Below are 27,254 nucleotides of genomic sequence, written 5' to 3'. Positions count from 1 at the left end.
ACCAGCACATCTATTTCATTATAATTGATTTTCAAGTTTATTTAAAATGTTTCACGAGGCGTAACCTATTGAAATGAGTCATCTTGTTTTCAGGAGTGTCCTGGGGATAACAGGTTCCTGTACAATTTAGGTATAAAAACTGCTATTAAAATATTAGCACTAAAATAACTATCCCTAAACATGTTGAAAATGGAGTTTGATTTTTTGATTTAAAAGAACAGTTCTACTGATCATCAAATTCACTCAGAGCTCATTATATTAGCGCTGCAGTAATTATCAGCCCTTTTATGTCTTAGGTCTTTCTTGAAGCTCTTTGGAAGGATATTTTGTTTTTGAAGCACAGCTGCTTATTTCACGCTGATGCTGCTCCTGTAACTCGTAAAGGAATTTGTGATTTCAGTGTTGTTGCTGGCTATGAAAAGAAACTACAGCCGCCATTTTTTATATTTTCACAAAGCCTTTAGAAAGAGCATGCTAGACATCTCAAATGATTTTACAGAAGTGCTTCACAACGCTGTGCATAATATGCATTTAAATATTTCTTCTTTAAGCAGCACTAAGAAAAATGTCTCTCTGTATATGCCACGGCTCCTTTGTATGTTGCTGAAACTTTAAAGGGAGTCAGATTCTGATATCCTTACTCACACTGAGTAGTAACTTACTCCTTAGATAACACTGGTCTACAATTTTTGAGAAGTCGTCTGCTTCAGAGATAAAATGTGCTATTTATTATGTATTTTGATGTGCTGAATTCAAATATGACAATTAAAACAACTGATTGGCTACTGTTTCTAAGATATTTAAGTTTTTACATTTTATGTCTATGTATATTGTGTAGAGAGTAGAGTTTTAATCATAAATTGTAAACCTAGGTCTTTTCATGTGTTTATGGTTGCTTTACATGATAATATTTCACCTGTCCTGTTTATGTAACACTTTAAAAATCAGCAAAAGGGTTATATAAATAAAATTTATTATGAAACAAAAGGCAAAAAACTATTCTGTACATAGTTTAGTCCTATTCAGTGTCTACTCGGCGCTTCTTGGCTTGTCTCTTGTATTCATTAAATGGAGCATCTCTTGTCACTGTCCAGCAATCGTCTGCAAGCATTGATGGGCTCCATTTGCCCTGATAGCGTTTCTCCATTGTTGCAATGTCCTGGTGAAATCGCTCGCCATGCTCGTCGCTCACTGCTCCGCAGTTCGGTGGAAAAAAATCTAGATGAGAGTGCAAAAAATGTATCTTTAGTGACATGTTGCAACCCAGGCTTTTGTATGCCTTGAGGAGGTTTTCCACCAACAACCTGTAGTTGTCTGCCTTGTTGTTTCCGAGAAAATTTATTGCCACTAACTGGAAGTCTTTCCATGCCGTCCTTTCCTTGCCACGCAGTGCATGGTCAAATGCATCATCTCGAAGAAGTTCACAAATCTGAGGACCAACAAAGACACCTTCCTTTATCTTAGCTTCACTTAACCTTGGAAATTTTCCACGGAGGTACTTGAAAGTTGCTTATGTTTTGTCAATAGCCTTGACAAAGTTCTTCATCAGACCCAGCTTGATGTGTAAGTGTGGTAACAAAATCTTCCTTGATTCAACAAGTGGTGGATGCTGAACACTTTTCCTCCCAGGCTCCAATGACTGTCGGAGTGGCCAATCTTGCTTGATGTAGTGGGAATCTCTTGCACGACTATCCCATTCGCAGAGAAAACAGCAGTACTTTGTGTATCCAGTCTGCAGACCAAGCAAGAGAGCAACAACCTTCAAATCGCCACAAAGCTGCCACTGATGTTGGTCATAGTTTATGCACCTCAAAAGTTGTTTCATGTTGTCATAGGTTTCCTTCATATGGACTGCATGACCAACTGGAATTGATGGCAAAACATTGCCATTATGCAGTAAGACAGCTTTAAGACTCGTCTTCGATGAATCAATGAACACTCTCCACTCATCTGGATCATGAACGATGTTGAGGGCTGCCATCACACCATCCATGTTGTTGCAGGCTACAAGATCACCTTCCATGAAGAAGAATGGGACAAGATCCTTTTGACGGTCAGAGAACATGGAAACCCTAACATCACCTGCCAGGAGATTCCACTGCTGTAGTCTGGAGCCCAACAGCTCTGCCTTACTCTTGGGTAGTTCCAAATCCCTGACAAGGTCATTCAGTTCACCTTGTGTTATGAGGTGTGGTTCAGAGGAGGAGGATGGGAGAAAATGTGGGTCCTGTGACATTGATGGTTCAGGACCAGAAGTTTCATCCTCTTCCTCTTCCTCGTCTGACTCAAGTGAGAATGATTCTGGTGCATCAGGAACCGGCAGTCCTTCTCCGTGGGGTACTGGGCGTATAGCTGATGGAATGTTTGGATAATGCACAGTCCACTTTTTCTTCTTTGACACACCTTTCCCAACTGGAGGCACCATGCAGAAGTAACAATTGCTGGTATGATCTGTTGGCTCTCTCCAAATCATTGGCACTGCAAAAGGCATAGATTTCCTTTTCCTGTTCAACCACTGGCGAAGATTTGTTGCACAAGTGTTGCAGCATATGTGTGGGGCCCACCTCTTGTCCTGATCTCCAATTTTGCAGCCAAAATAAAGGTGACAGGCTTTCTTAACCAGAGTGGTTATACTGCGCTTTTGTGATGCAAAAGTCACTTCACCACAAACATAGCAGAAGTTATCTGCACTGTTCACACAAGTATGAGGCATCTCTGCTCACTTTGGCTAAACAGAAATGTGTCCCTTTGCAAAATCAAACACTGACAAATAAGAGAGCACGACACTGTATGATTTCTAGAGCTGATACAGGGCAATTTGTTCAGCAGAGTGATGTAAGCTTCGTTAGGATTGCATCATCCATGACTTCTAGGAATAACATGATGCAATTCATATCATGTATGACGCAATACCAGCTTCAGATTGCATCATTCATTGTTTTGCCTAAAAAGCAAGTACTGTCCAAACCCAGTCATAGATTTATTCATAGATCCAGTCAAAGATGTATTTTAGTCATTTCTGGTTTAAATTGAGATCCCTTCCCTTTATAACTCACTTATCCTCCGCCATTCCCAAGTCAAGGGTCGTATATACTGACCCTATAGCATATCTTGAAAACTAGAGCCAATCAACAATTTTAAGCATCATTTTCGTTCTCAGTGACCCAGAATTAGTAACGTTTGACTACATTTATTTCAGAAGCATTTTGGCTGTAAAGCAGTGTAATCCCATTGAACTATTTGAGGAGTATGGTATTACTCTGTGTGGATAAGGATGTTAGAATGTGGCCCAAAATGATTGCTAAGAATTTATGTCCAAAAGGACGGGGTGGGTGGGTGAATGTAGAATAGAGTTTATTTCTTCATGTTTTGTTTTTACATATTTTATCCACAGGCAGTTTAAACGGGGACTTTAATAACAGCTCATTATAAAACTTGTCTGATCGCTAAAGGGTCATTAGTCCATTAAAATTCATTATGTAAAATAAGTTATAAATGGAAATGATTCTACCTAAGGATTCCTATACTTGGGCATTGCAGTTCCATAGGTGTTAGGAATGAAGGTAGATCTTCATGGCTGGGCTAGAGAACACTGCCTCTAGCATTCAGCTCTACACTGCACTAGCATGGATGAGTTCCATTAAAGGTTTATGACCTTGATTCAGGAAAGCCTCCTTAGTATGTACATTCTAACTTTAAGCACACTAAAGTTAAAAAGGAACATATATATTTCGTTAAAGTTAAGCACTTGCTTAAGTGCTTTCCAAACTGGGTCTATATATGGAAGAGCTGCATGCATCTTCAGTCATGTTAGGTGGACTCCACTGACTAAGTGAAAGGTCGCAGATGGTAAAATGGGGAAAGAATATCTTCCCAAAATACAGAGACTCTTAATAGGATCTTTTTTTAAAGCTGTTTTACATATTTGAAATAGGCACATGGTCAGAGGGAGAAGAGGAGCACAGCCCCACATACTGAAACATATCAAACACGCACACATTTTGAATAGTTCTCCCAGATGGGGTCAAACATGTAATTAATAATTCACATGCTCAAGAGAACAGTTATCTTGGTCTTGACTGATGTGGCTCTTCATGGACATAATGGAGCTGGCCAAAATGTTTCCGTTGCTTGGTTGAGTTTTCTGCAGCATAGTTCCAAATGGGTGTGGGCAGATTAGCCATTTTTTCTGTTTCTATAACATGAAAGGACAAGACCTTTTCTGATGAATGAGGCTTACAGTATTTATCTAACTATTACCAGGCAGGTAAATAAGGTTTGAAAAGCACATGTTGTTTCAGAGGACAGCTGTATTATGGCTGGGACAGACTTTAAACATCTAGTAGGCAATGTAATATATGTTTAAACTGTGCTTTGAATTGGCCCTCCACACGCAAAATACCTTGCAAAAACTAATTAAAACCATAATTAAAACCAAAAACCAACTAGCATAAAATTTGGTGTGCTCCCAGCTCCAACAATATTTAGCCCAACAAGTCCAAAGCATCCAAAAAAATATGCTCCATAAAGCCTAGCCTAAAAAAATCCATTCCCTGGAGTATCTCCTCCCTATCAGAATCTCTGCAATGTTTGGAACCTGCATTATACTTTCAAAGATTCATGTTCAGCTGTTATTACATGGAGATAAACTACAGTGTTTTTTTATCTATGCAATGTTTTGTGGATTGACTACCAAGTATGACAAGCAGAAAAGCAATTTCTTTGGTTAGTGATTCTTACCCCTTGGCATTGCATAGAAACAGCTCTGGTCAGAAATTTTACCTGTATACAATTTTCTCTAATGAGTACAGAAACTGATTTGAAATTAGTTGACCTACGCTGTGGGGTAAACTCAGCTACATTTGAGGAAATAGGAATTTTCCAGATTGGCCAAGCCAGCTATCAAACTGAAATCTTAAAAGATGAACGTACTGTACATGCCACAAAATGCTACCAAGGTACAATCATTGCCTGCAATATCATTTCTAGTGCTTTCAGATGAGTCCCTCTTAGGCTAGTGTTTGGTATTAATTCAAGTTGGAGAATAACTGAGGATTGTTGTATACTTGGCAGCCTGAACCCTACAGTAATGATACGATTGTAAGAAAACAGACAATACAGGGCACTATGAATAACATCAAGTATCAGGGGGTAGCCGTGTTAGTCTGTATCCACAAATAACAAGGAGTCCGGTAGCACCGGAAAAACTAACAGATTTATTTGGGCATAAGCTTTCGTGGGTAAAAAACCTCACTTCTTCAGATGCATCATTTGAATAACAACAGAGAGTTCTGCGGCACCTTTAAGACTAACAGAGGTATTGGAGCGTAAGTTTTCGTGGGTGAATACCCACTTCATCAGACGCATGTCTGACGTCACATGCGTCTGACGAAGTGGGTATTCACCCACGAAAGCTTATGCTCCAATACATCGGTTAGTCTTAAAGGTGCTGCAGGACTCTCTGTTGCTTTTTACAGATCCAGACTAACACGGCTACCCCTCTGACATTTGAATAACGTGTGCTTAAATCCATTTCAGGGGCCTCAGACACTGGTGTACATTGGTCCCTCCTTTCTCTGCCTATAGCACACAATAGTTTAGTCTCCTGCTTACTGTAATAATGGTGGTTGTTGGGCTTGGCTAAGGCGTGGATGGGTGATGTTTAGTGGCCTGTGATGTACAGGAAGTAACACTAGATCATCTGGTGATCTTTTCTCAATTAAATGCTGAGTCTTGTTCCAGACATGAGACAGGCAGTTGATTTAATATCAACCCAGTTTTGAGCTGTGAAGATCTTGAAACCCCACCGCAATCATATTTTCAACACACAAATCCACCTGGGCGGGGGAGGGATAATCAGATGGTTTCCACCATCCTACTTATTCACAGAAATCCATAAACAAGGGAGAAAGCCTACCCACTGCTTTCTCACACAGCAGAATGTAGCCCTTAGTGCTGGACGATTCATATATTTGCATCTCAGTTTAGTTACCACTTGGGTTATATAGGCAAATAAACTTTCAAATACTAAATTCAAAAGACCAAATACCACATATTCAGGAATTTGTGTTGAAAATAGTAACCCCATCAGTGATTTTTCATTTTGTTTATTCCATAAAACTCAGCAATGTGTGTGGCACAATAATAAAGATCTGGAGTATGTGCAATGAGATTGACTGATTATTTATTGAGAGGGGAAACAGAAGTACCAAAAAACTGGAGTTTTATTTCTGAGTCCCACTAAAAATAAGACCAGGTATACAAGCCCTGAAATAGTGTCTCCAGGTAACAGAAGTTAATGGACTAAATTCAGCCCAGATCTTAACTCCGTTCTTCTCAACTATGTCTCATTTTTGAGGCATATCACTCATTTTACACCCCAAATTAACTAAGTTCCATGCTTTATATGTTGAAAAGTGTTGATATTAGAAATAAAAAAAATTCCAGAACTGAGGTTGCAGAAACAGTGATTTACACTAAAGGAATTAATCTCGCAGCATGCTAGCTTCCCTGCAAGAATAATTTTTTTAGTCACCTCATTTTTGGTCTTTCTTACACATTGTGTCCCACATTTGAGACTTTGGCAACTTCAGTTCATGATTCTGGATGAAAGAGCACCAAATTCATCTCCAGTGTAACTCCACTGAAGTTACCAGGGTTGAATTTGGTGCTCTTTTATTTTTCATGTGGAATTTGTTTTACATAAGTTAATTATATTACACACTGTGGTCCATATTTTCAGAGTTATGGTTCAGATTTTTGGTTGGTGTAAGTTGGTGACTTCATTGGTAATATACAAATTTATGCCAGTTGAAAATTTACACCATGTGTGAAACTGCAGTATTGAAGATGCAAATGACCCTTTAGATATCTAACAGACTGTTTGCATACACAATTACTGAAATTTGCATAAAAAATTACCACAACTGCCTAGGTAATTATGTACATGGGCAATTTTGAAAATGTGGCCCTTTGTGGTTTGTTTATATTAGTTGTGACTATTTTTCTTGCTAGATTGTGTGGAATATAAAAATGGAATTGGCTGGTAGGATTATTCATTGAATCCTCAGCAACTGGATTCTGGATTACCTGGTCTATTGAATTTTACATTTCTAAGTTGTATTTTTGCTTTTCATTAATTTAGTGGTTAAAGAAGGAATCATTTAAATGCTCCTGTGAGATTTTAGGAAATTGGTGTAACTAAATTTCAAGATGTCTTAATTACCATTTTATGTTTTAACTGTAAAACATAAATCATTAGCTCTGTACACGTGAGAAAGAAGGCTATTTTTGGAAAAAGGGGAGAAAAAACTGAAGCAAGCAGAATATACTCAATCATTCTTTAAAAGATTAATCCCCTCCTTGTATTGATTTACCGATCTCATCTTATCAGCAGTTCTAATAACAAAATAAACCTACTTTTCAACTTTTTTCCAATTAAATACAGCAGTTGTTACTTATTTATTTTTATTGAACCAGCACATCGCTTGCCCGCGCCGCTTCTCGCCGCCCCCATTGGCCCGGGACGGCGAACCGCGGCCAGTGGGGGCCGCGATCGGCCGAACCTGCCGTGTCAGCAGGTAAATAAAACTGGCCCGGCCCGCCAGGGTGCTTACCCTGGCGAGCCGCGTGCCAAACATTGCCGACCCCTGCTCTGGATCATACTTCTTCTCTATGATATGATCATCCAATCACAGTGACACCATTTTTATTGGAGCATTGGATTGAAAATTGCACAGGTTCAAGGCCTAGATCTTGATGTAAACAAACAAAAGGAATGATAGACAAACAAACCTTGGCAATATGAGTGTGACATTTCATGTCCTGCCTATACTATAAACAAATGCTGGGAAAAACAGGGTTCCCACCTTTTAAATGTATATGTAATGTTTATAATGTATTCAAAATATCTTATCATGTCATTCTGATTACTATCTTATTTTTCCACCATTTCAATTCGAACATAGATTTTGGCAACTAGTATCTTGTAAACAGCTGAAACTAGAATCCCACACTATGGCTCTGATTCAACAAAAACACGTGTTTAAGTTGCTTAAACTATTTGCTTAAGTGTTTTGCTGAATTGGGGGCTATATTATTTGCAAGCTTGAAATATCCGCTTTCTAGTTTTAAATGGCATAAACCTTTAAACATTAACCTCTAACTGAGGTTATACAAATTGTTGATTAGAGTGTTATAGATATTTTTTGTGAGATGTCTGTAGCCAAAATTTTATTGACACTGAAATGTCACAAATCAAACATAATGTCATGTAAAACAATCTGGTTTTCCACAGCTAGTATCTTTTTTTTAAAAAATTATTGTATAGCAATTAAAAATGTACAAGTTACTTTACAGACAAATATGCTGCCCTTAAGAGAGTGCAATATAAACAGACAACAAACAGATGAAGAAAGGGTAGGGGGAATGGAATAGAAGGCAAGTTACTGAGCATTGAAATAAAAAAAGAACTTGTTAATTCCATTTTTTGTCTGGAGTTTGCTTTGGGGGGGGGGGGATCTATTTTGTTAATTCTTCCCTGTAGACAGGACTAAATTATTTTACAGGCCTTTTTGAAAGAATTGTGTTTTAAGGAAGCACTTTAGGGAGGAGAGGATGAATACATGGTGTTTTAGGATAAAGAGACGATTCTAGGTATGGGAACAATAGAAGAGAAGGCACAATACAAACAATGAGTGGGAGTGGAAATGAAGGTGCCGTGAGCAAAAAAGAGACAAAAGCAGAATATTGTCAGAGCCAGAAACACCACTACACATGCTTACTAGACCTGTAAACTCTCCCTATCCATTTGTCCTGTACCAATAGTTAGAGAGAAACTAGTTTTAACAACTGGATCACGAATGTGCAGCCCCATTAAGGGCAGTAGGGTCCAAAAAATTCTATCAGGCTTGACAACAAGAAGTCTAAGGGTCAAACTTCTGAAACTCCCTGACCTGCACTGCAGATCTGAATAATATATTCTTCATTTTCTCTGTGTGTGGAATGAGTGCTGAATATGCAATAGACATCACCTTATATGCAAGAGAAATTCACGGTGCAGATAGAGGGGGAGAATTTTTCTTCTTTAAGACAGATTTGGCTATTTTAAGATCCATGTTCATCTCAGAGCCATTCTAGAATAACCCCATATCAGTTATAAATCATAGGAAAGAAAAGCCCTTTCAGTCCCATATAGCCACTCTTTGAACATCCCCTTCATCTTTCTTTTGAAAATGAGTTGGTTGAAAGATCACTGAAATAATGAGGCAGAGATCCCCTTGTGGTCCAGTCCACTATTGCAAGAATTAGGTATATACTATTTGGAGGATAATTAGAAATGTCAGCAGTTTTCCCTCTGAACGTTTTTTTAAAAGAAAGGCTAGGCCCTGATTGTGAGAAATGCTCTGGCACCTGCACTTCCAGAGGACTGGGCCCCAACTGTGTATGAGGATAGACTTTTATTGAAAATATTTAAGTATTTGAACAGACATTTTCTCACTAAGTTTTAAAAGTTTTCGTACAGTACAATATGCCTTAATGTTGTTGTGTCTTAATTCCCCTTCCCTGTAGACTTGGTACAGCTTTGTCACCAGGAATACAGCTCAGGCTGCTATGAAATTGAGTCTGCCTTCTTCAAATAGTTTGAGCACAACTGTCATTTAGTAAAATAAACATGACTCCATTATTTCTTAATGCCTTGCTTAACAACTTTAAGATTAGACCACATCTCAGATTCTCCCAATGGGCAGCACTTAAAAAGTGAGTAATATTTCTATCTGTCTTAGTCAAGTAATCCCAGATGTAAGTAATTTACAGGATGGCGTTAGGGACTGTTACAAGAGACATATTGTAATATGTCACTGGAAATCAGCTTCCCTTTGCACGTTTGATCAACAGCCAGATGGAAGCTTTTATCACATTTATTTAATCTGAAATATACATAGTAATTACACTGGACCTTTGATTGGAGCCCTTATTGCTGTCTCCAGAGAAGGTAGGAAATGAATCTGTCAGTTGCAAACTTGTTTAGATGTGGCCCTCTTGGTAGAATTTGGATATATTACAACTATGAGTGTTGACACAGAGATCATCAGTACTGCTGAAAGTGAATGCACTCTGACAGGTTAAAAATAAATAAATAAATAAAGCCTGGACTATATACAGCTTTTATTATTTTATGAATACACAGAAAGCTTTTAGAAAACCAAAGATCAATCTCATTCCTAGCAACCCATGACCAATCAACGGTATTAAAAGCAAACACAGCCCTCTTCTAATAACTGGATGGTATTTAACTTTAAGGCAACTGAAAACAACAAAACCTTAAAGTTCCCAGAGGAGAATTCCATCAAGCATATCATTATTAAGTGAGGAAAATATTATTGTTTTCATTAGCACAGATATGGCATAAAGAATGGGTTGTATTAAATTAAACCACAAACACGATGTTAAATTAATTCAAGGTAGTTTTATTGCATGGACAGAAACTCTATTAATGGATATTGCTGTGTCCCAACAAATTTACATAGGATTTTATGCCCTAATTAAAATGGCTATAAAAAGAACTTAAAATGTTAATTGGGATACTTCTCCTCCTAACAATAATATCACTCTTTTTTTCCTGTTCATTTTTGCATTACACCAAAATGACCTCCACTAATTCTACTTTTAATATCTCTCATCTCAGTTAGTGAGGTAATGGTGGACCTCCACTGGAGTGGTCACCAGCACCAACAACAGTGTTTTGTCAATCTCTTAGATGCACACAGATTGGCAGATGAAAAACACCATTAGCTGCCAAAAGGTTAAAGGTCATACTTTTTTGCCCTAACTCATTCTGAGTAGTACCTTACTCCAAGAGTAGGTCCATTGAAGCAAATAACAGATAAAATTGCAGTTAAGCATGAGTTAGGGGTATCATATTCTGATGCTAAGTGGCTGACTTCATCAAGGGTGTTTTAACATTTTTATTGACTCATAGTTATTTTAGTGAAAAATTATATGGAAGTCACACAATTAATTTGCACAGTAGTTCTGTTTTTTAAAACCCTTCATGAACACGTTCAACCTATTGCCACTAGCCTTCTGGGGCAAGTAACTTCACCTCCCAGTGTCCCAGTTTCCCCATCTGTAAAATGTTACTGACCTACTTTGTAAAGCATTTTGAGATTCACTGATGAAAAGCACTATATGAGACCAATGAGGTAACAGTAGCAGCATCGTACATCATGGAACTTGCTTTTCTACTCCCTTCATGCTTCCCTGGCCTTGTCTCTGCACTGTTTAGGTTAAAGCATTTTCCTCTGCAGCTCCTGCCACTGGTAACAGCCAGTCTGTATATCTCCACTTCATGGAACTCTCCCACTTCATTGCTCAGCTGAAAACATCTGTCTCCTTGCCTACACTTTCTGAACTTTTTCTACCTCAGCTAGTATTTATTATTTTAGCCCTGCAGTTGTACTAATTAACTCTGGGAAGCATTCTGGGATGCAGTGTGTGTGAAAGAGACTATAAAAAGAAGTTTTATTGAAGCATTTACACAGCTTTTCCAGTACACTTATTGGGATTTGCTCAAGGTTACCAGTGCAACTTTCTGAAATGTTTTAAATGACCTCTTTACAGTTTTACTTTCACAGCAACCTTATTGCTGTTCATGATATATAAGTCAGGGTTTAATTTGTTGCTTCTTGCATGGCACTGTTCTTTCTACACCTATGTAACTTAGAGCTCAGTTCATCAGGTGCATAGACATTTAACTGCCATGGACAGTGAAAAGAGTTACACACACACAAATGGATGGAAGAAAGAGCCAGTTGTTATTAGGTTGACTATACCAACTCCAGCTACTGCTTCTATCCTTCCCATCATTTCCTGCTGGGAAGGGAAAATGAAGAGCAGGATTCCTCCCACTAAACTCATCACTGGGGATGGAAGGGAACAGGCACTCAGGAGAAAATACCATTTGCTAAAAGAAAGTTTAATTCATCAGCCTTACTTTTTCGTACATAACAGAATCCAGTGCATGATACCTTGGCTCTCCAGAAAGAGAAGAAAAATTAAAGTCTATTAAAATTCTGGAAGCAGTGATAAGGGGTCATTTGCCTATTTTTCTGCAGACCATGGTATCTCATTGGGAGAACCAGCTGTTAATAGTGGAGTTCTTGAGTCAGCTATGCACCCTTTCCCCATCCTTGTACAGTCTTCTAGGTAGCCAGCAGTTATATCTGGACAAGCTACAAATATATCTTTACAGTCTAAATTGACTGCAATTGACTGCAACCTCTATTGAAAACAGGATGGAGGCAAAAATTAATAATTTCACTCTGCAGATTTCAGTCATTTTTCTTCCAACCAAAGTCTCAAACAGTAAGTGGCTCTGTTGAAGGGTTCAAATCCAGTATTATTAATAGGAAAGCTATGTCATGTGCCCTAATTAGTGAAAACTGTTCCCTTCAGGAAACTGGATATTTTAGAGAACCATATCAAAAATATCTGTATCGATCTCTATATAGGAATCTTTGTGTCATTTGAATAAAATGAGTCAGTGGGCATAGAATCTGGAGTCAGCATGTAAGGGTCTTTGGAATTTGTATTAGACTCTAAATTCTGCCATCTCCTTCACAAAGAGATGGCTTTTAGGAGAGCAGGCCCTTCTCATAGAATCACAGAACAAAAAATAAAATGAAAGTAATAAAACTTCAGAAAGATAGACTTGGATATTTTTTATTTACCTCTGGCAAAAACCATATATTAATGGTTACACATCCGAAGAAAACTATTTTTTCTTCAGTCATATTATTTACCAATGCAACACAAAGAACTTGCAAAAGGAGTCACATTGTACCCTTAACATTTGTCCTTTATTCTGCTACAGTATGGATTCTTTTTATCAGTGTGTGTGTGTGTGTGTGTGTGTGTGTGTGTGTGTAAAGTGATATGAAAAAAATATTTAGAGGCTAAATATGCTGCTACAGTAATAAGAAAAAAAAGGCTTTAGATTATTTAGGGTTGGTGGGTTTTTTTTTGAGATTTAAAAGTAAGCTCTTTTCTACCTGACTTATCTATATTTGATGATGAACTGTTACAATAGAGTGGATATAGGCTGTATACTACACTTTTTTGTTTGTCTTTGAACATTTTAAGTTCAAAGTCAGATGATAACAGAGCGCAGCTTTATTGAATTCCAAAACTGGGCCCCTTTGAGATTGCCCTTGCAAGTTAAATGATGGAGAAGCTTTCCCTTTCCCCTCAATAGCATCTGCACCACGTGCTAGTACCTGGTTCCACTAAACTGGATCCCTTTTAAGTCACCAGTCCAACCTTGACTCCAGTACATATTTATGAGCAACCCTGGTTCCTGCATCAGGGATTATTTGATATCCCTGCTTATTCATCACATTTAGATTGGGAGATAAATCCTCACCCATTCTGATGCCTTATAACCATACAAACTAGCTATCGTCTTGCAAGGACTGTTGGTAGATGCTGCTAGACACAACTTTAGTTGGCATCTTCCACATACCTAATAAGTCAGTCAACTTTCATGTCAGAAATCTGTACCGCTTCTGGCTGGAACAAATGAGGGCAGTATAGATATAACAACTCAAATGTCTCTCAGTAATCATCACAATAATCCCAGGTTAATTTTCTCTTAATACACTTCTTTGCCTGATTGATTGTAATTAGTCTGATGGCTCTAGGGTGACCAGACGTCCTGATAAAATCGGGATCGTCCCAATATTTCGGGGTGTGTCCTGTGTCCCAACCGATCTTTGGTCCCGATATCCACCGGCAGCGCTCTTTTTTTTTTTTGCTCCGCCAGCATGTGTCCCGATTTTTTCTTTCCCTCATCTGGTCACCCTAGATGGCTCCCCACCACAGCTACCATAAGAAGTCAGACATACAAGGCATATGCCAGGCAATGTGTCTCAGATCAGTCAAATTCCTCCTAACCTTGGTCAGTAACTGCACCAAGTTTCTGTCATCAAATTTTCCTCCTAACTGGTATGACACTGCACCCTATATTCTTCATAGTTGTATGATTATGTTATGATTATGACATAATTATGATGCAATTTGTACCAAATGAGTCATGTAAGGAGTCACTGGAGAAGGTATGATTTGCTGAATATGATTATCCTATTTGTATGCATGTATCATTTTTGTATCTGAAGTTATGAATATTGACAATGGATCTGTATTTCAAATGTGTTTACTCTGGAAAACACCCACTACTAGTCTTTCAGGTACAACAATGATGAAGCTGGACAGTGCTAATGACTCATCAACAAAGACAATGGGCTGTGGAAAAGCTTAGCCTTCCTGTAAATGTTTCAGCCAGCCTGAAAGAAATGGCTGCTATGACTCATGAGCATATAACCACACCACATGGTACTGAACTCCATTTCGGGTACCTGTATTTTTCCACAAACTAGGCTGGAAATTGAGTTTTGAACAAAGGGTTCCTGCCATATGGTAAAGCTATATAAGGTGGCGTGTGACATCATCTAGGGCCTCACTCCCCACACAAGGACATTCCTGGAAACACCTGAGAAACAAAGACTGGACTGGGGAAAGAGCTGGTCCCAGCCTGTGTATGGAAACCTGGCAGAGTGCTTGTATCATCAGTCAGGGTGAGAAATTGCTAACTCATATCCAATCTTTGTAGCATGTTAGGCTTAGTTTGCGGTTTTATTTATTTGCTAGGTAATCTGCTTTGATCTGTTTGCTATCACTTATAAGAATTTAAAATCTATCTTTTGTAGTTATAAACTTGTTTTTTGCTTTATCTATACCAGTGTGTCTTTGAGTGAAGTGTCTGGGGAAAAATCTCAGCTTGGTAAACACAGGCTTGTTGCATAGCTTTCCCACATCGAGGGGAGGGCAAACTATTTATGAGCTTACATTGTACAGATCCCTGTGCAGTACAAGACGGTATAATTTTGAGTTTATACTCCAGCAGTGCATGCATACCTGGGGAGCTGGGCAATTGGCTGGTGTGTGCTGTTTGCACTCAGGTAGCTCAGTTTGAGTCAATGGCATCACCTGCTGTCATGTTGGGTGATAACGGGGCCTGGCAAGGCTGGCTATGTCTCCAACCAAGCAGTGTGAAAATTTGTGATTCCCACGCACAGTGATTCCCACAGCTCCCAGACTGCACCCTGAGCATGACAACCTATCACAGCTGGTTCAGGATTGGTGCTGTTTGGGGCCACTGACTTTCTGTTGTGAATGCATCAGTTGGTTCCATTTACGCATTCTTGTGTAACCAAAAGGGTACTTAATTCCAGTTCTGGCTGAATCCTTTGCTTACTACTCAAATCTTCCAGTCTAATGGCACAGTACACAATGCAGTATCCACACTTTGGGGCATGACGGGAAAGACCTGGAACTAAACCCCACTGAGTGGAAACAGAAATATTTTAAGACTAATTTACAACCGCTATACTGCTTTCCTGTACACCTGCTATACTGTACACCTGGAATGTCAGCATACCATAGTGTGTACATCCGGGTCAGGGATGCCCACCAACAAGGTAAAAATGGGCACCTGCAGTTGTTGCATTTGTGCATCAATGTGCAGTTGTCAAAATCGCAGGTCTCCTGCTGGATTCCCTAACGTGCTTTTTCCTAGTGTTCCCTGATTCTGGTTATGAGGGGACCAGGAGACCACTGGCTGTAGACTACTGAATCATGGGATAAAAGGGCATTCATAGCTAGTTCTTCTTCATGTTCTGAAGACAAGTTTGGCCATGTGCTGCCCTGAGCTAATTTATCTTCATAATGGGCTTTTGATTTCCATCACGTGTGCTTTGAAGAAAACATTTCCTATTTCAAAACCACTATGAATGCTTCCAAAAATCCAAAAGGTGAAGAGCTGTTTGTGGGAGACTTTTGTTCCTTGGGAACCTCAGGTGGTCTTGGCACTATGGGTGGTGGAGGTATGGATTCTCTCCTTCATGGTCCCAGATGGATAGAACCCCAAGTAAACCAGATGGACTCCAAATGAATCAGAGCTATTCAACAGAAATCTGGAACAAGTCTGTACTGCTGCCATTCTGTGTCATTGAGTGAAGAGATAGACACTTATTGGCCCCAAGAATAGAACTTGGCCTGATATCTGGTTGTCCTGCAGATCCCTCATTGCCCCACCAACATACATACTTTATCCCTTGTCAACTGACCACAAGTATCTTCCCCATTCCAACTGCACCACTTCCCTACTTCAGCTTCTGCCTGTTTAACTATAGGAACCCTGAACAAATGCACCCATTGAGTGCATCTCAGCTTCTCCACTAGAGCCAGTACCAAGAAGCATCCTGATTGGTTTATGGAGAGGAGCAGTCCTCTTTCCCTCACTTTCACCTGCCACTGGACCAAGTGTTGTAGCCCTGAGCTGCAGCTACTATGCCAGATCTAGGCACACACCTCTCCACGTGGCCAGAGGATGGCTCCAGACAGCTAAGAACTGTGACACAAACTCTTGAGACCTGCTCCCAGCCCTTAGTTTTTCTACCCTCTTAGCAACCTCCTTAGGAGATGTGCCTCCTAAAAAGCCAATAATAGTGTTGCCTTCTGGACTGCCCAGGGTATTGAATTACTGGGTGTTAGTGCTCCAAAACAGAAGAGCTGCCACAGATATCAGCAGAGGTTACTGTATTAAGGAGGCAGAAGACCCACTAGGCTGTCTCTGAAGTCAAATGATGAGGAATGGACCTGCCGGCCATGTGAAAACCCTGCTACCCAACCCCCATAAGTTTCACAGGAAGCATACAATAGTAGTTGAGAAGTCTGGGCTGGTGGGAAGAGGGAATGCCTTTTCCAGTGGTGGGCTCCACAGTAGGTTCTTCAGACAAGCTCTGAAGCTTTTCAAGCTCATCCTGAGTGAAAAGGGGAATACATGACTATCACCCATAAACATGTGCCCCTTTTTAGCAATTGCTTCTCACATTACTAATCGTTTGGGTTATCTGACCCTCTCCCTCATCTAGCTCAGAGAAATTAACTATGCATGAATAAGGTTGTGCAAGGAGAAAATGAAATTAGCTGAATAACTAACATATAATTTACACCAACTCATGAAAAACTACTTAGCAATTTGTGTGAATACCAATACTAGGGACCTACGGTATGTTTTAATAAATTGCACTCCTATAAGATTGGCCTCAGAACATAAAGTACACCTTTATTTGTACACAGATCTGTGATATTGTCATGTCTCACCCTCATCTTGCTTCTTTATGAGTGATCCAGTTTTTCTCTCATGTAGGCATCTTATGTGTGGAGGTTGGGACCAATGACATGGGATGCATGATGCCAATAAGGGGAGCATCCTCAAAAGCTGGACAGATGTGATTTTGTAGCATCAAGAATGATTATGTTGAACAGGCCTCATAAGGAGGAGGAATCAAAGGAATCCAGTGAATTCAGAATTTATTGTTTTAAGCAATTTGGTGTTAAGATTATTGTTTAATCCCATCAAAGTGTAAAGAAAAAAGATGAGAAGCTGGTCCTTAAAGGAACAAGATCGGCTCTGATTCAGAAGTCCTGAATTTGAATATCACAGCATATGACTCATGTTCAGCTGTTTTGTGTTAACTCATCAAAATCCTCTAGATATTTTAATAGGGGACAAACTACTCTGGAACGTTTGTGAGCATAATTTTGAATGTAATTATCTATTTGCAGTATCCACAAGAAATTACTGGATAATTCTAATTCCATCTTCATCTCCTTTGGCATATATATTTCAACAGGACAATATCATTAATAATTTTAATGGAAAATCTGAAGATCCCCTGAACACTGTTAATTTTTAGTTAGGTTTTTTTTTGGGGGGGGGGGGCGACAAAGGCAGATTTTGGAGTATATCCTTAGCTCACTACCCAGATTTACACACATCACATCCACTAATTTTAATGGAAGTTAAAAATATAAATCTTCACAATACATGGAGATGTGAATATGCCCCAGTGTTTCTGTGCAGTAGAAGCAGTTCCTGAAGCATTTTGGCTACAGTAGTAATTACATATAAGATAATGGATAGCCCCAACGTGAATGCAAGGCTGTAATTCACTCAAGGGAATCTGCTCATGTCATGAACTGCAAAAGGACAGTGCATTACCCTGTAAGTATAATATATAACTTTTAAAAATGTTAAACAGCATTCTTTCCTAATTTATAGAGGGCTTATCAATTTGCAGCATTATTTTATGGATTGTTATCTGGGATCAGGGAAACTATGCTCCCCCCAAAAGACATGTTTGTGGGCAACTTTCTTGTGTTATCAGAAGTTTTGTTATAATATTGGCGATACAGTCTAAATGGTTAATGTAATGTATTGGTTATTGGGTACAGTTTACGAAGAACAGTACTCACAGGTTCTGAGATGTAGTCTTGCTTTGATGTGTCAATAATTATCATTCAGCATGTTAAAAATTAAACACCCAGAGAAAGGTAAAATAAATGGTTAAAATGACTCTCAAAACTCAGAAGAGTCAGCATAGAGAAACAGTAGAACCTCATTAATCCACAGTAATCCAAAGGAATCTAGGAACTTCCAAGCTGGTCAGTGGACCATCTAGCCAAATACCCTGTCTTTAATGTGGCTACTACCAGAAACTTCCGAGGAAGGTGCAAGAAACTACAGACGTGGCAATGAAAGAATTACCTGCTTTTAGAGGAAGCATCTTCCTAACTCCTCGTGAAACTACAAGAAACTATACCCCTTAGCTATTTACAGAAACACAGGAAAACAGGGTTCTACTCTAAAACAACCCATCTTTTAGGCGAATAACTCTATTCAAGAGCAGAGAATCAATCCTGGTCTGCATGTAAGTCTCACGTTTATTCCATTATCATATAATAGAGTCCGTCTGGAGTTCTTTGTGAAAGCATGAGAAGGGACGTAATCACAGTACTCAAAAGAACCCCAGTGGCAGAGCATATTATAGAATGTTAAAAATGCTTCTGTGGATCTCAGGTCATGCCTCATCCAGCAAAAGATTCTATTCAAAACGTAGAGGACACCACAGAAGTTGTACAAGATGGGGATGTTGTCTTCTGATTTTGTTGGTGCTGTAACAAAGAAAAAGGAACTCCTGATGCATCTGAAATGGGACTACCTCACATTCAAGTAGCTGTGAAAAGAGGTGGATATGAGTGAAAAACAAAGCTTGGTTTCTGCAACCAAACCTCAGCAGAAAATTTTATTCTAGTATCTGCTATGCTAACTCCACCACAACGACTTTGATTGCTGAAGGTAGCAATGATTACCATGAATTTATAAATAATGGAGGAGTAGGCTTATGCCCATAATAGAGCACTGGTATTTGGACCTGTCCTTGTTAGTAGCAAAAGAAAGAAAAAACGGTTACCTACCTTTTCGAAACTGTTATTCTTTGAGATGTGTTGCTCATGTCCATTCCTACGTGTGCGGTCATTGGAGATTTTTGCCTTAGCGGTATCCGTAGGGTCGGCAGTTGTGCCCCCTTGAGTTCCGCGCTCATGCGTCAGTATATCAGGCGCCACTGGCCCTACGCCCTCTCATTTCCATCTTGATGGCAACTCCAACAGAGGGGCAGAAGGGTAGGTAATGGAATGGACATGAGCAACACATCTTGAAGAACAACAATTATGAAAAGGTAGGTAACAGTTTTTTCTTCAAGTGCTTGCTTATTTCGATTCCATTCTAGGTGATTCACAAGCAGTGCCCATGGAGATGAACTCGGAGTTCACAGTCTTGCAGCTTGCAGCAGTGCTTTGCTGAAGCCAGCATCATCCCAGGCCTGCTGGGTAAGTACATAATGGGACGTAAACATGTGGACAGTTGACCAGGTAGCAGCTCTACAAACCTCTTGGACGGCACCTGAGCCAAGAAGGCCGCTGATGACGTTTGCGCTCTAGTTGAGTACGCCTTGACTATCGCCGGTGGAGGCACGTTTGCCAGATCATAGCAGTATGGAATGCAGGCTGTGATCCAGGACGAAATCCTTTGAGCAGACACTGGGCAACCTTTCATCCTATCTGCCACCGCAACGAACAGCTGCGTTGACTTGTGAAATGGCTTTGTCCTGTCAATATAGAAGGCCAGCACCCTCCTGATATCCAAGGTGTGCAACCTGCGTTCCTCTTCGGATTTATGGGGTTTCGGGAAGAAGACTGGTAAGTATGGATGATATGAAACTGGGAAACTACCTTGGGCAGGAACACCAGGTGCGGCCGCAACTGGACCTTATCTTTGTAGACTACCATACAGGGAGGTTCTGAAGTAAGCATCCTGATCTCAGATACCCTGCAGGCAGATATAACTGCAACCAGGAACGAAACCTTCCAGGAGAGAAGGAGAAGGGAGCAGGAAGCCAGAGGTTTGAAGGGAGGCCCCATGAGCCTCGACAGCATGAGATTCAAATCCCAGGGAGGGACGGGGTCCTGAATGTGAGGGTAAAGATTCTCCAGACCTTTCAAGAACTGGGCCATCATGTCGTGAGTGAAGACTGACCTGCCTTGGAAGGGAGGGTGGAAAGCCAAAATAGCGGCCAGGTGGACCCTGATCAATGACAGGACCAAGCCCTGAAGTTTGAGGTGCAGAAAGTAATCCAGGGTCACCTGCAGCGAGGCCTGCTCCGCCCAGACACATCGTTCCAAAGCCTAAGATGTAAACCTTTTCTACTTGGCCAGATAAGTTGCTCTGGTGGAGGGCTTTCTACTACCCAGCAAGACCGGTTAAATCCAGGCCAAGCAGTCCCGCTCTTCCGCATTCATACATGCAGTAGCCATGCTGACAAGTGCAATGCCTCCAGGTTCGGGTGCAGAAGACTGCCGTGGTCCTGGGACATCAGGTCCGTCCAGAGAAGTAGCCACACCGGGGAGGCTACTGAAAGGTTTAGCAGTGTGCCGAACCAATGCTGGCGAGGCCCCTCGGGGGCTATCAGGATAATCATGTCCTTGTCCTGTTTGATCTTCATGAGGACTCTGTGGATCAACGGTACTGGCAGGAAGGCGTACATCAGGACCCCGACCATGGGAGCAGAAAAGCATCTGACAAGGAACCCCTGTCCATCCCTTAGAGTGAACAGAACATATGGCATTTCCTGTTCTGACGGGGCGCCTGGGGAGTTCCCCACTTTCGGAAGATCATACTGATCACCTCTGAGTGGAGCGACCACTTGTAGCGAGATGAGAAGGTCCTGCTGAGGCAATTTGCTAACACATTAGGGTCCCAAGCAGATGCCTGGCCATCAGATGGATGGCATGCCACACACAGAAGTCCCAAAGGCTGAGAGCTTCTTGGCAAAGGGCCGACGACCTGGCTCCACCCTGCCTGTTGTGTGGTGGTATCGTGGCAGTATTGTTTGTGAGGACCTGTACCATTGTGCGCTTCAGGTGGGGCAAAAAAGCCTGGCAGGCTAAACTGGTTTTAGCTCCCTGACATTGGTATGAAGGGCCAGCTTGCCCTGCAGCCAGCAGCCTTGTGTGCTGAACTCACCCAGATGGGCTCCCCAGCCCAGGTCCGAAGCATCTGAGACTCGGGTCAGCAACGGGGCTGGGGCCAGAGCCAGGAAGGGAACTCCCTCCAACACTGACCCAGGGTTCAATCACCACTCCAGGGATGACAGAATGTGATCCGGCACCCTGACTTCCCAGTGTAGGTCATGTCTGTTAGGGATGTAAACAGACGCTAGCTAAGCTTGCAGAGGCCGGAGCTGGACATGACTGACCATGAATGTGGCCCAAGTGGCCATGTGGCCCAACAATCACAGGCAGGTGTGAGCCATGGTGAGTGGGTGGTTCTTCACATGGGAGATCAGGTCCGGCATGGCCTGAAAACAAGCCTCCGAAAGGAAGGCTCCGACTCATGTGGAGTCGAGAACCACCCCGATGAACTCTATTATTTGGACTGCCTTAAGATGGATTTTTGCTCGTTTATCAACAGACCCAGGTTGCAGCAGGTGGAAAGCACCAGATCCAGGCTCCTCTGTACTTGTTCCCAAGACCTGCCCTTGATGAGCCAGTCGTTGAGATACGGGAAGACCTGGACCCCTCAACATCTCAGGTAAGTGGCTACTGGCACCATACCTTTTGTGAAGACCCTTGGGGCCAATGAGAAGCCAAAGGGCTGCACCATGAATTGGAAATGACGGCCACCCACTATGAAACGGAGGAAATGTCTGTGACCTTGAAATATGGAAATAAGCTTCCTTCAAGTCAAGGGAAGCATACCAGTCTCCCTGATCCAGGAAGGGGATGATGGAGGCCAGGGAGACCTTGAGAGACTTGTTGAGGCATTGCAGGTCCAGAATGGGTTTGAGGCCCGCTTTGCTTTCGGGATTAGGAAATAATGGGAGTAGAATCCCTTTCCTGTCATGTCTCAAGGGACCTCCTCCACCTGTGACCAGGCCAAACAGTAGGGATGAAGACGGTTGAGGAAAGAGTGGGGTGGATCCTGGGAGGGGACATTGCTCTCGACTGCACCCTCAAAACCAGCGCTTCTGGCCCCCAGGGTGCTTTGCTAGGCCACGCAGGTGAGCAGGAGGAGGAAGGGCGATGGCAGCTGAAACTAACATCCCTGTTCCTTCTCCTTGCAGACCCCGGAAGAGACTGCCAAGGCCTTGGCAGCACAGGCGCCCGTAACTGCTTTCTTGCAGACTGTGGAGAATGCATGCCCAACGAGCGAAGGGTAGCCCGAGTGTTTTTTAACCCATGCAGCCTCACATCCGTCTGCTCTGAAAAAAGACCAATCCCATCAAATGGGAGGTCTTGGATCAAGGTCTGCATCTTTTGGGAGAGGCCAGCGGTCTGAAGCCAGGAGTGCCACTCATAACCGCCTCTGATGTCACCAGCCTAGCCACCGAGTCAGCTGTGTCCCATGCTATTTGGAAGGAGCACTGAGCAGTGATTCCCCCAAGCACTTGAGGGAGCTGCTATAGGGGTCACTTAAAGGCATAGACCTGTTACAGTCCACGCAGGGCTTAAACCCAGGAGACCAGGGCATGCCCTACCTAGGGTGAAGTCCCCGCTGGGACTCTAACTTCTAACTACAACTCCTTTTAACTTAACTTAACACTAACTACTATAAACAAACTATTTACAAGGCCCTAAGGCTCGAAGGCAGAAGAGACGAAACCGCTAGACTAACCACCACAGGCGGTAAGAAGGAACTGAGAGGGTGTAGGGCCGGTGGTGCCTGATATACCAATGCATGAGCATGGCACTCAAGGGAGCGCCACTGCCAATCCTACAGATTCTGATAAGGCAAAAATCTCTGACAACTGCGCACTGGGCATGCACACACCTAGACTGGAATCGACATGAGCAAGCACTTGAAGAAGAATATCTTATTGCTGCAGAGAGCAATTATATGAATTTGAAGAAATTTGGATCCTGGTTCTTGATACATTTGGATAAAGAATGCTGAGATAGCTCAAATGGATGCCAGACTTCCATTCCACCTCACCTCTTTGCTTTTTCCCTCCAGCTTCCTGCTCCCTTCCCCTTTTTTTGCCTATTTGTATATGGCATTATTATTATTATCATTACTATTATTTTTACCCTCACCCTAACATTTTATGTCTGTATAATTTGTCTGATTTGTATGATCTGGTCTTGCAGCTTTGACAAGCTGTAACTGTGTAATTGCATAATTTTATTGGCTACCTGTGAAATATGCAGAATTTGGTAACATATACAAGTTGTACATCTTTTATCTTTCTGTATTTGTGATTGTGTCCTTATGAAAATTAATTAAAAAATCACAAAAAAGCCAAACAAGAGTGTTACACTTCCCATACATTGTCAGCAGCTTTTCCCAGTCAGATTTTACTGATTTGTCCTCTTTTCTGTGTTAATGGTATTTCCATCTTCCGCCATTGCAAGACAGCTATTTGCAAACTGTTTGTAGAATATAAACAACGCCTAAAAGGGAAATGTCCTTGAAGCAGTGTGTGCAGACTGATTACTATAGAGTGAGCAAGCTAATACACAACCCTCAATCTTGGGAGAATTACTATTCGTTTGAGACTGAGGCATTTTTCATTTAAAAAAAGAAGAGAAATCTTACAATGCTACTGTAGGATTGACTCTTCCCCCCCTCCCCCCCAGCATATGAAGCAAGACTTGAAGGTTACCAGTTCATTCTTCAAAAGCTCTGGGGAATTACTGACCCCTAAACAGTGTCATTTTCCATGATTGCTTCTTTGGAGCCTTCTGTAATGCACCAGGCTCACTAATAGATAAATGACCAGCATAAAAAGCTTAAATCTGACAATAATCCTAATGTTTTGTGCACAGTGAATGAAATGAAACTGCTAATGTATTGTTAAAATCTATTAGAGTTTACTAACGTTAGTGTTAATCGGATAACTGTAGTAAATTCACAAATCAACATTTGAGAGTGAACAAGGATCTTTAAGGATACATGATACATTTATCTGACCAAATTCCTGCAGACTCAGCCATCTGCAGAACTTGGAAAGTCTGCACTTTATCTCCTTTTTTATTTCTCGTGCAATTGGAAAAGAACGACAAGCAGAGACTATATAAGGGATCCCCACTGAGACTCAGTCATATAAATTATGTATTATGCAGACAGTATTCTGCTGATGCTATCTGATCCCCAATTCTCAATTCCTTGTTTTTGCTTCTATAAATAGCTATTGCAGATTTTCAGTTGTAATACAACTAGGACAAAACCAGAAACCTTTCCCATTTAATAACCTCTGCCAAGGAAGAATAAGGTAACATTTTTCATAACTGTGATGTCCTCAGGGCTTTAACAGTCTGGGAATACATGCAATGCTATGCTGTTGATAAGATACTGGTAGTAAAAGAGGGGGAATAACCACCCTGAATATTTAAGAGGGAAATGCCCTATTTTCAGAATGATCAGTATAAACTTGCTGCTGTGCATTTTCATATCAGTTCTTATCTGATCAGGACAACTTTTGTTTTTTCCCCCCCCTAGACCCAAATGCTTTGGCTGGACAGACTGGACCTGACCATGCTCTCATAGGAGGAATAGTGGCTGTAGTTGTCTTTGTCACATTATGTTCTATAATTCTGCTTGGACGATATCTGGCAAGACATAAAGGTAGGACAGATTTAATCAAACTGCAATCACCTTTTGCAGCAATACTTTCTCATGATTACTTTCACCCTCAAACACTCTCGTGCCCTCTCTGCCCCCACCCTCCCCTTTGGAATTTAGCTGCCTGGGAAAGCTCAGGCTCAGAAGAAGCATCTGGTTTTCAGTGAGGTCCTGATTTTTTACCCAATTTTACAGTTGGATTAACTGAAGCAAAAGGATGTTGAGCAACCTGCCCAAGGTCATGTAGTGAGTCAGTGGCTAAGGGAGATTTAGAAGGACGAATGCTCCTAGATTCTAGCCCTTTGCTGTAAGCACTCTGTTACATGTCCTCATAATTTTAACTGTTATATTAAATCAGCAGAATATATATGGTTATTGAATGAGGCTTTAACTATCAGAAATCATGATAAAACTTTAAATACACATTCAATAAGTTGCGTTAAAAACAAGGGGTAAAATCCTTGTCCCACTGAAATCAGCATAAGTTTTGCTATTGCCTCCAATGTAGCCAGGATTTCACTCCAGGAGCAAAATTCTGAAGTCCTGACTCAATTTTTACATTACGCTTACTGAGGGAAAAACTCCCATTAAAGTCAATGGAGAGAAGGGTCTGAGTAAAACAGAGGACAAATTTTAGAATTTGACCCAGGTGATTGTTAAAAAAAGAAAAACATTTTTGAAGGCTTAATGTCTGAATGGCTTGCAGTGTAGTTGTTAACCTTAGTTTACCTTCCTCCCCAAAAAGTATTACTATTATTAAATCTAATTCTACATAGGGTAGTCATGCAGTTAGTAAATACAAATTGAGAAATATATTTTTTTTAAATTTCAGTAGAACTGTGTGAAAGATGACAAATTTCTAATTACTCTGGTGAAAATGTGGCACCTTTGCTCTACTTCCTGGCTGAAAACAAATGAGTCCCAAGCCAATGTAAATATGACTTTTCACAAAGTGAAAATTGCCTGTTGCATACAGCTCTATTAATATCCTGCTCTTATACTTTAGCAAAGCAATGTCAGTGGCAATGTGAAGTGACTGGGTTAACTTATGCAGCTATTTCAGTTTTGCACTTCTAGAGAATCTTAATTATCCTAGTCTGTGGAATTAAAGAGCAGATAAAAAATGGCCTACATCAATGTGAGAGTACAAAACTAATTAGAAGCCATTTTTCAAAAACATGTGTTTAATGAAATCTAAGCCATTCAAAGTTAATTTTCTTACCCATCTAGATATACCATATAATACACAGTGATATAATTTAAACTATTGTATGTTAAAATATTTGTATGCTTCATGCCACTGGAGATAGAAAAAATATGGTTTTGAACGTGCTGTACCTTTTTTTTTTGCCACAGATATGTGCTAATATATGTGCATATGGGACAAGTGTTATGAATCATAATTACTTCTTGCCCAAATTAGAATATTATGTGTACCAGTATAGTTAGTGCTAAAACAGTGCATCAAGTTCTGTTCTGCATCACTCCATTCATTAAACCAGTTAGATCTTTGTTACAGATCTACAGTACATACAACGATCTAAAGTAAAATAACTATTTTTTTTTATTGTACTGATTCCCATAGGAACATATTTAACAAATGAAGCTAAAGGAGCTGAAGATGCACCTGATGCTGACACAGCCATTATCAATGCAGAAGGCAGCCAAGTCAATGCAGAGGAGAAAAAGGAGTATTTCATTTAGATGCAGACCTAGATTCTCTGAGTTTTACTTATCAGGCTGACTGCTGGAGAAAACTGGCTATCATCTTTCAGAATTCATTTCTGTCATCTTCTGCAAACTTTATTAACTTACATACTGCTATAAATAGCCAGTTTATGCCAACAATCAGTTGTTGACAGCATCATTCTTTCTTTACAGTACCATCCACAATGCAGGACATTTCTTATTGCCTAACATTCATATCCATTGCTCTCTTAACATACAGTGCTTGAATATACAGCCTTAACAATGTTAATCTTCATCTTAAATCATGCTATTGAGTTTTCTACATTTTTAAATGTTATATAGCTTTCTTCTTTTCCAGTTTTCTTTTACCATGGTCCCTATCAGTATGTCATTGGATGATTTTCATAACAAATACTATTCGATAAGGACATAATGTACTTACATAAAACATTAAATCTAAGATTAGAGGTTTACAAAGAAT

The 27,254-nt window shown here is 40.6% G+C and overlaps 1 protein-coding gene across 2 annotated transcripts in view; it reads left to right on the top strand.

The window, feature by feature from the left end:
• The window catches only part of CADM2 (cell adhesion molecule 2), a 165,008-nt gene extending 138,220 nt beyond the window's left edge, over window positions 1–26,788 (top strand). For both annotated transcript variants that reach the window (XM_065415870.1, XM_065415862.1), the window contains 2 exons: window positions 24,962–25,087; window positions 26,670–26,788. In XM_065415870.1, coding sequence (XP_065271942.1) covers window positions 24,962–25,087; window positions 26,670–26,788 — 245 coding nt within the window. The remainder of the gene's footprint in view (window positions 1–24,961; window positions 25,088–26,669) is intronic.
• Window positions 26,789–27,254: the final 466 nt, after the last annotated feature.

This window comes from Emys orbicularis, chromosome 1 (genome assembly GCF_028017835.1).
Source record: "Emys orbicularis isolate rEmyOrb1 chromosome 1, rEmyOrb1.hap1, whole genome shotgun sequence".
Taxonomy (NCBI): domain Eukaryota; kingdom Metazoa; phylum Chordata; order Testudines; family Emydidae; genus Emys; species Emys orbicularis.
This window is presented reverse-complemented; position numbering and strand designations above follow the sequence as displayed.